A 9,874-nucleotide genomic window follows, 5' to 3' on the forward strand; every position below is an offset into this window, starting at 1 on the left:
GAAGGGATGGGGACACGTGGGAGGGATGGCGACCTGGAGGAGGGATGGGGACACAGGGATGGGGACACAGGGAAGGGATGAGAATGCTGGGGGAGGACTGGAGGCAATGGGGAGGAAGGGGAATGCTGTGGAGGGATGGAGATCCTTGGGGTGGGATGGGCCCATTGAAGGGATGGGGATCCTTAGGGAGGAATGGGGACACAGGGGAGGGATGGGGATTCCAGAGAGGGATGGGAGCCTTGGGGAAGGACACGGGTTTGAAGGAGGGATGGGGACCCTTGGGGTGGGCTGGGGGACACTGAGGAGGGATTCTCCACTTCCCAGCCCAATTCCCAAGCCCCCAGGGTTCAGGGGAGCAGCCGGGGGGTGTAGGGGGGGGTGATGTCCCCCGCAGCCCCCACCCCACGTGCGTGAGCCCTCCCCGGTGTGGGGCAGGCGCTGCAGAGCATCGGCAACCTGGGGCTGCAGCTGGGGCAGGGCGAGGGACAAGGATCCCAGAGAGGAATGGGGACCCTGGGAAAGGACATGGGTCTGCAGGAGGGTTGGGGACCCTTGGGGTGGGATGGGGGACACTGAGGAGGGATTCTCCACTTCCCAGCCCAATTCCCAAGTCCCCAGGGTTCAGGGGAGCAGCCGGGGGGTGTAGGGGGGGGTGGTGTCCCCCGCAGCCCCCACCCCATGTGCGTGAGCCCTCCCCGGTGTGGGGCAGGCGCTGCAGAGCATCGGCAACCTGGGGCTGCAGCTGGGGCAGGGCAAGGAGCCGTGGATGGCCCCGCTGCACGCCGTCCTGCTGCCCAGTGTCACCCGCGTCAGAGCCTTCCTGGACGGACTGGTGGAGGTGGAGAGCGCCGAGGGTGAGGGGGCACCACAGGGGACACAGGGGGTGGCATCACCCCCACTGTCCCCGACATCCTGGGGGCATCCCTGGAGAGGGGGACACACTCGGTGCCATGAGGATGCTGCCAGGGTGGTTGTAGGGGGGGGTGGTGTCCCCCGCAGCCCCCACCCCATGTGCGTGAGCCCTCCCCGGTGTGGGGCAGGCGCTGCAGAGCATCGGCAACCTGGGGCTGCAGCTGGGGCAGGGCAAGGAGCCGTGGATGGCCCCGCTGCACGCCGTCCTGCTGCCCAGTGTCACCCGCGTCAGAGCCTTCCTGGACGGACTGGTGGAGGTGGAGAGCGCCGAGGGTGAGGGGGCACCACAGGGGACACAGGGGGTGGCATCACCCCCACTGTCCCCGACATCCTGGGGGCATCCCTGGAGAGGGGGACACACTCGGTGCCATGAGGATGCTGCCAGGGTGGTTGGGGATGGGCATCCTGGGGCTGGGGGTGGTGGTGGCACTGGAGGTGGAGGTGGAGAGCGCTGAGGGTGAGGGGACACCACAGGGGACACAGGGGGTGGCATCACCCCCGCTGTCCCCAACACCCTGGGGGCTTCCCCGGGGAGGGGGACACGCTCGGTGCCATGAGGATGCTGCCAGGGTGGTTGGGGACGGGCATCCTGGGGCTGGGGGTGGTGGTGGCACTGGAGGTGACACCACTCCCTCCTTGTCTGGCTGTACCACGGGGGTGGCACGTGCCACCAGTGCTTCTCCACCCCTCAGCCAGCATCGAGGAGGGGTACCTGCACACCCACACAGGGGTGGCATCAACCCACTGTGCCCAATATCCTGAGAACATCTCCAAGGAGGGGGACCTCCTCGGTGCCATGAGGATGCTGCCAGGGTGGTCAGGAATGGGCATCCTCTGAGTGGGGGTGGTGGTGGCACTGGAGGTGACACCGCTGCCTTCTTGTGTGGCTGTGCCACGGGGGTGGCACGTGCCACCAGTGCTTCTCCACCCCTCGGCCACCATCGAGGAGGGGTACCTGCACACCCACACAGGGGTGGCATCAACCCACTGTGCCCAATATCCTGAGAACATCTCCAAGGAGGGGGACCTCCTCGGTGCCATGAGGATGCTGCCAGGGTGGTCAGGAATGGGCATCCTCTGAGTGGGGGTGGTGGTGGCACTGGAGGTGACACCGCTGCCTTCTTGTGTGGCTGTGCCACGGGGGTGGCACGTGCCACCAGTGCTTCTCCACCCCTCGGCCACCATCGAGGAGGGGTACCTGCACACCCGCACAGGGGTGGCATCACCCCCGCTGTCCCCAACATCTTGGGAACATCTCCAAGGAGGGGGACCTCCTCGGTGCCATGAGGATGCTGCCAGGGTGGTCGGGGATGGGCATCCTGGGGCTGGGGGCGGTGGTGGCACTGGAAGTGACACCTCTGCCTCCTTGTCTGGCTGTGCCACAGGGGTGGCACATGCCACCAGGGCTTCTCCCCCCCTCGGCCACCATCAAGGAGGGGTACCTGCACACCCGCACAGGGGTGGCATCACCCCCGCTGTCCCCATCTTGGGAACATCTCCGAGGAGGGGGACATGCTCGGTGCCGTGAGGATGCTGCCAGAGTGGTCGGGGATGGGCATCCTGGGGCTGGGGCTGGTGGTGGCACTGGAGGTGACACCTCTGCCTCCTTGTCTGGCTGACCCACAGGTTCCATGGGGACAATGGGAACGGTCCCAAATCCAGCTAAACCCAGGCACCGGCTGTACTGGGAATACTGGGGTGCCCAGCCCTTGCTGTACTGGGGTCAAGGGGGTAGCTGGGCTTTGGCTGCACTGGGAAAATTTGGGTATCCTGCCCTGGCTCTACTGGGGTCACTGGGGTACCAGCCCTGGCTGTACTGGGTTCACTGGAGTACCAGCTCTGGTATACTGGGATCCAGCTATAGCTGTACTGGTGGCACGTGCCACCAGCGCTTCTCCACCCCTTGGCCACCATCGAGGAGGGGTAGCTGCACACCCGCACAGGGGTGGCATCAACCCACTGTCCCCAACACCCTGGGGGCATCCCCGGGGAGGGGGACCTCCTTGGTGCTGTGAAGATGGTACTGGGGTCACTGGGGTACTGGCTCTGAGACACTGGGATCACTGGGGTATCCAGCTATATCTGTATTGGGGTCACTGGGGTACTGGCTCTGGGATACTGGGATGAGTAGTTTCCAGCCCTATCTGTTCTGGGGTCACTGGGGTACCAGCCCTGGCTGTACTGGGATCAGTGGGGTATCCAGCCGTATCTGTACTGGGGTACCAGCTCTGGGAGACTGGGTTCAGTAGTGTTTGCAGCCATACCTGTACTGGGATCACTGGGGTAGCAGCCCTGGGATACTGGGTTCACTGGGTTAGCAGCCCTGGGATACTGGGATCAGTAGGGTTTCCATCCATATCTGTTCTGGGGTCTCTGGGGTACCAGCCCTTTTTGTACTGGGATCACTGGGGTCCCAGCCCTACTTTTACTGGGCTCACTGGGGTACCAGGCCTGGGATACTGGGATCACGGGAGTGTCCAGCCATATTCATACTGGAGTCACTGGGGTTTCCAGCCCTATCTGTACTGGGATCACTGGGGTACCAGCCCTGGCCATACTGGGATCACTGAGGATTCCAGCCCTATCTGTACTGGGGTCACTGGGGTACCAGCCCTTTCTGTACTGGGATCTCTGAGGTTCTAGCCACATCTGTACTGGGGTCACTGGGGTACCAGCCCTGGCCATACTGGGATCACTGAGGATTCCAGCCCTATCTGTACTGGGGTCACTGGGGTACCAGCCCTTTCTGTACTGGGATCTCTGAGGTTCTAGCCCTATCTGTACTGGGGTCACTGGAGTACCAGCCCTGGCCATACTGGGATCAGTAGGGTTTCCAGCCCTATCTGTACTGGGGTCACTGGGGTGCCAGCCCTGGCCATACTGGGATCACTGAGGCTCTAGCCCTATCTGTACTGGGGTCACTGGGGTACCAGCCCTGGCCATACTGGAATCAGTAGGGTTTCCAGCCCTATCTGTACTGGGGTCACGGGGGTACCAGTGGAGGTGGAGAGCGCTGAGGGGGAGGGGACACCACAGGGGACACAGGGGGTGGCATCACCCCCACTGTCCCCGACATCCTGGGGGCATCCCTGGAGAGGGGGACACACTCGGTGCCATGAGGATGCTGCCAGGGTGGTCAGGAATGGGCATCCTCTGAGTGGGGGTGGTGGTGGCACTGGAGGTGACACCGCTGCCTTCTTGTGTGGCTGTGCCACGGGGGTGGCACGTGCCACCAGTGCTTCTCCACCCCTCGGCCACCATCGAGGAGGGGTACCTGCACACCCACACAGGGGTGGCATCAACCCACTGTGCCCAATATCCTGAGAACATCTCCAAGGAGGGGGACCTCCTCGGTGCCATGAGGATGCTGCCAGGGTGGTCAGGAATGGGCATCCTCTGAGTGGGGGTGGTGGTGGCACTGGAGGTGACACCGCTGCCTTCTTGTGTGGCTGTGCCACGGGGGTGGCACGTGCCACCAGTGCTTCTCCACCCCTCGGCCACCATCGAGGAGGGGTACCTGCACACCCGCACAGGGGTGGCATCACCCCCGCTGTCCCCAACATCTTGGGAACATCTCCAAGGAGGGGGACCTCCTCGGTGCCATGAGGATGCTGCCAGAGTGGTCGAGGACAGGCATCCTGGGGCTGGGGGTGGTGGTGGCACTGGAGGTGACACCTCTGCCTCCTTGTCTGGCTGTGCCACGGGTGACAGCGGGCGAGGGCCAGGTGCCACCAGCGCTTCTCCACCCCTCGGCCACCATCAAGGAGGGGTACCTGCACACCCACACAGGGGTGGCATCACCCCCGCTGTCCCCAACATCTTGGGAACATCTCCAAGGAGGGTGACCTCCTCAGTACCATGAGGATGCTGCCAGGGTGGTTGGGGATGGGCATCCTGGGGCTGGGGGTGGTGGTGGCTCTGGAGGTGACACCTCTGCCTCCTTGTCTGGCTGTGCCACGGGTGACAGCAGGAGAGGACCAGGTGCCACCAGCGCTTCTCCCCTCCTCGGCCACCATCAAGGAGGGGTACCTGCACACCCGCACGGCGGGGGGGGCCACCCTGCTGCCCCGCTTGGCCTTCAAGAAGAGGTACTTCTGGCTCAGCGCCGAGGCCCTGACCTACTCCAAGTCCCCCGAGTGGCAGGTGGGTGCCCCCCAATCACCCCCCAACCCCACGGCGGGTGCCCGGGGGAGGGTCTGGTGGGGTGGGGGGTGTGTGCATTGAGCTGGGGGGGGGATGTGTGTGTTTTGGGGTGTTCCCCCAGGCGCGCTGCTCCATCCCGGTGCGGCGGATGCGGGCGGTGGAGCGGGTGGACGAGGGCACCTTCCAGCACCCCCACGTCATGCAGATCGTGGCGCAGGATGGCACCGGGCAGCTCCACACCACCTACATCCAGTGCAAGGTGGGTGCCCACCCCGGGGTAGCTGGGCTTTGGCTGCACTGGGAAAATTTGGGTATCCTGCCCTGGCTCTACTGGGGTCACTGGGGTACCAGCCCTGGCTGTACTGGGTTCACTGGAGTACCAGCTCTGGTATACTGGGATCCAGCTATAGCTGTACTGGGGTCACTGGGGTACCAGCCCTTTCTGTACTGGGGTCACTGTGGTACCAGCCCTTTCTGTACTGGGATCACTTGGGTCCCAGCCCTACTTTTACTGGGCTCACTGGGGTACCAGCCCTGGGATACTGGGATCACAGGAGTGTCCAGCCATATTTGTACTGGAGTCACTGAGGTACCAGCTCTGGGATACTGGGATCACTGGGGTTTCCAGCCCTATCTGTACTGGGGTCACTGGGGTACCAGCTCTGGCTGTACTGGGGTCACTGGGGTACCAGCTCTGGGATACTGGGATCCAGCTATAGCTGTACTGGGGTCACTGGGGTACCAGCCCTGGCTGTACTGGGGTCACTGGGGTACCAGCTCTGGTATACTGGGATCCAGCTATAGCTGTACTGGGGTCACTGGGGTACCAGCCCTGGCTGTACTGGGTTCACTGGGGCAGCAGCCCTGGGATACTGGGATCAGTAAGGTTTCCATCCATATCTGTTCTGGGGTCTCTGGGGTACCAGCCCTTTCCATACTGGGATCTCTGGGGTTCTAGCCCTATCTGTACTGGGGTCACTGGGGTACCAGCCCTTTCTGTACTGGGATCACTGGGGTTTCCAGCCATGTCTTTTCTGGGGTCACTGGGGTACCAGCTCTGGCCATACTGGGATCTCTGAGGTTCTAGCCCTATCTGTACTGGGGTCACTGGGGTACCAGCCCTTTCTGTACTGGGATCACAGGAGTGTCCAGCCATATTCGTACTGGAGTCACTGGGGTACCTGCCCTTCCCATACTGGGATCACTGAGGTTCTAGCCCTATCTGTACTGGGGTCACTGGGGTACCAGCCCTGGCCATACTGGAATCAGTAGGGTTTCCAGCCCTATCTGTACTGGGGTCACTGGGGTACCAGCCCTGGCCATACTGGGATCACCGAGGATTCCAGCCCTATCTGTACTGGGGTCACTGGGGTACCAGCCCTTGTACTGGAGTCACTGAGGTACCAGCTCTGGGATACTGGGATCACTGGGGTTTCCAGCCATGTCTTTTCTGGGGTCACTGGGGTACCAGCTCTGGCCATACTGGGATCTCTGAGGTTCTAGCCCTATCTGTACTGGGGTCACTGGGGTACCAGCCCTTTCTGTACTGGGATCACAGGAGTGTCCAGCCATATTCGTACTGGAGTCACTGGGGTACCTGCCCTTCCCATACTGGGATCACTGAGGTTCTAGCCCTATCTGTACTGGGGTCACTGGGGTACCAGCCCTGGCCATACTGGAATCAGTAGGGTTTCCAGCCCTATCTGTACTGGGGTCACTGGGGTACCAGCCCTGGCCATACTGGGATCACCGAGGATTCCAGCCCTATCTGTACTGGGGTCACTGGGGTACCAGCCCTGGCCATACTGGGATCACCGAGGATTCCAGCCCTATCTGTACTGGGATCACTGGGGTTCTAGCCCTATCTGTACTGGGGTCACTGGGGTACCAGCCCTTCCCATACTGGGATCACTGGTGTTTCCAGCCCTATTTGCAGTGGGATCACTGGGGTACCCTGGTTCCTGCGGTGCCACCTCCCCACCAAGCCCCACCTGGGCAGCTTTGCCATCACCCCCAGTCACCAGGCCGCGGTGCCCACCACCATCCCCAGTGGGTGACCCCATCATCGCCTGTGCCCCATCTCCTGCCGGTGCCCGTGGGTGGGTGCCCGCCGAGGTGCCACCCCCCCTGCCTGTCCCCGCAGAGCGCCCAGGAGCTGTGGCAGTGGCTGTGGGCCCTGCGGCAGGCCAGCAGCGCCAACGAAGCCATGCTGCCCACTTGCCACCCGGGCACCTTCCGTGCCGGCCGCTGGACCTGCTGCCTGCAGCCCGCCTGCTCCGGTAAGGCCAGCGTGGGCACCCTGGGGTGGGGGTCCCCCAAGAAAGGGGTGTGGGCATCCCACCCCACCCCCCTCTTCTCCCCATCACCCTGTGGTTGGCAGCGCCCGGGTGCAGCCGGACCCACAGCACGGTGGCCTTGGGCGAGTGGAGTGACCCCCTGGACCCCGCGGCGGCGGCACAGACCCTCTACGGGCACCTCCGGAGGGTGGGCACCCGGCTGAGGTGAGGTGTGTCCCCCCCAGCACGGGGGTCCCGGGGGACCCTGGGTGGCAGGGGGCAGGGTGGGAGCGAGCTGAGGGTCCCTGTCCCGCAGGGCGGCGGGGGCCGGGGGTCCCCAGGGCAGCGCGGAGACCGACCCCCCCGGCGTGGGGCAGGCAGGTAGGGACAGCCCTGTGGGGGGGCAGGGGGGGGACGGGGACACTGCACCCCAGGGTGCTGCTGGGGGGACCCTGACCCTACGTGGGGCAGCTGGCACACGTGGGCACACCTGCAGACGCTTGCACACACGTGCACACGCGTGCACATAGTTGCACAGGCATGCACAGGTATGCACACGCTTGCACACACATGTACAAGCATGCACATTCTTGCACATACTTGCACAGATATGCACATGCCTGCACACACATGCACATACTTGCACAAGCATGCACACACATGTGCACAAAGACATGCGCAGGCATGCACATGGTTGTACAAACATGCACATGCTTGCACATACTTGCACACACATTAATAGATAAGCACATGCCTGCACATGCTTGCACACACATGAGTTGCACAGGCATGCACACACTTGTATGGGCATGCACAGGTATGCACATGCCTGCACATGCTTGCACACACATGCACACGCTTGTACAAGCATACACGTTCTTGCACATACTTACACACGCATGAACAGATATGCACTTGCCTGCACACACATGCACACGCTTGTACAAGCATGCACGTTCTTGCACATACTTGCACACGCATGCACATGCATGTGCACAAAGACATGCGCAGGCATGCACATGGTTGTACACACATGCACTTGCCTGCACACACATGCACATACTTGCACAAGCGTGCGTGTGCTTGTACACACATGCACGTGTTTGCATACGCTTGCACCCACAAGCACATAGTTGCACAAGCATGCACATGCATGTGCACAAAGACATGCACCTGGTTGTACACACGTGCACGTGCTTGCGCATGCATGAATAGATATGCCTGCACACACTTGCACACACATGCACACGCTTGTACAAGCATGCATGTTCTTGCACACACTTGCACAGATATGCACATGCCTGCACACCCATGCACATGCTTGCACATATTTGCACATGCATGAACAGATATGCACACACATGCACATACTTGCACAAGCATGCATGTGCTTGTACACGCACATGTTTGCATACACTTGCACCCACAAGCACATACTTGTGCAAGCATGCACATGCATGTGCACAAACACATGCGCAGGCATGCACATGGTTGTACACGCATGCACATGCTTGCACATACTTGCACACGTATGAATAGATATGCACATGCCTGCACACACATGCACATACTTGCACAAGCATGCATGTGCTTGTACACGCACATGTTTGCATACACTTGCACCCACAAGCACATACTTGTGCAAGCATGCACATGCATGTGCACAAACACATGCGCAGGCATGCACATGGTTGTACACGCATGCACATGCTTGCACATACTTGCACACGTATGAATAGATATGCACATGCCTGCACACACATGCACATGCTTGCACAAGCATGCACGTGCTTGCACACACATGCACATTTTGCACACACAAGCACATACTTGCACATGTGTGTGCACATTCACATTCACAGGAATGCACATGCACACACACCTGCAGATGCTTGCACATGCTTGCACACTCATGCACAACTTGCACACACATGCACATACTTGCACAGGCATGTATGCGCATGTACACACATGCACATGCACTTGCACAGGCATGCACATGCATGCAGACGCTTGCACACACATGCAGACGCTTGCACAAACATACACACACATGCTCATACTTGCACAGGTGTGTGTACGCATGCACACACACACCTGCACATGCACGGACACACATCCACAGGCGTGCACACGCTTGCACACGCTTGCACACGCACGTACACGCTGTGCCAACAGGCCAGCACTCTGCTGGTTCCCTCCACCAGGGGACACCAAATACACGCGGCCAAGGCCACGGGGACACGGGCCCAGCCGGACACACACGCCCAGACACACGCGTGTGCAGAGGCGGGTGGGTGCACCCACACCTTGGCACCTCACACGGGTGCCCACAGCACACCCGGCACACGCACACACCCCCACGGGTACACCCACACCCCCCCGTTCCCCACGCACACGCACCCACCCACTCACACGCCCCCATGTACACACACACACACCCCCCCCCGGCAGTGCCTGGCCGTGTGCGTGGGTGGGGGGACACGGGGGGGGACGTGGTGGTCTGGGGGTGGATGGTGTCCGGGGTGCCGGATGTGGGTGTC

General features: G+C 61.6%; 1 protein-coding gene across 1 annotated transcript in view; it reads left to right on the forward strand.

Annotated features, from left to right (window-relative positions):
• LOC106902700 (rasGAP-activating-like protein 1) overlaps window positions 1-8,546 on the forward strand; it is a 16,467-nt gene extending 7,921 nt beyond the window's left edge. The window contains exons 10-16 of the mRNA XM_014966454.1: window positions 710-854; window positions 4,886-5,055; window positions 5,177-5,314; window positions 7,199-7,334; window positions 7,436-7,556; window positions 7,648-7,712; window positions 8,458-8,546. Coding sequence (XP_014821940.1) covers window positions 710-854; window positions 4,886-5,055; window positions 5,177-5,314; window positions 7,199-7,334; window positions 7,436-7,556; window positions 7,648-7,712; window positions 8,458-8,546 — 864 coding nt within the window. The remainder of the gene's footprint in view (window positions 1-709; window positions 855-4,885; window positions 5,056-5,176; window positions 5,315-7,198; window positions 7,335-7,435; window positions 7,557-7,647; window positions 7,713-8,457) is intronic.
• The last annotated feature ends 1,328 nt before the right edge of the window (window positions 8,547-9,874 follow it).

The sequence above is a fragment of the Calidris pugnax genome, unplaced genomic scaffold (genome assembly GCF_001431845.1).
Source record: "Calidris pugnax isolate Ruff unplaced genomic scaffold, ASM143184v1 scaffold7, whole genome shotgun sequence".
In the NCBI taxonomy this organism is placed as follows: Eukaryota; Metazoa; Chordata; class Aves; order Charadriiformes; family Scolopacidae; genus Calidris; species Calidris pugnax.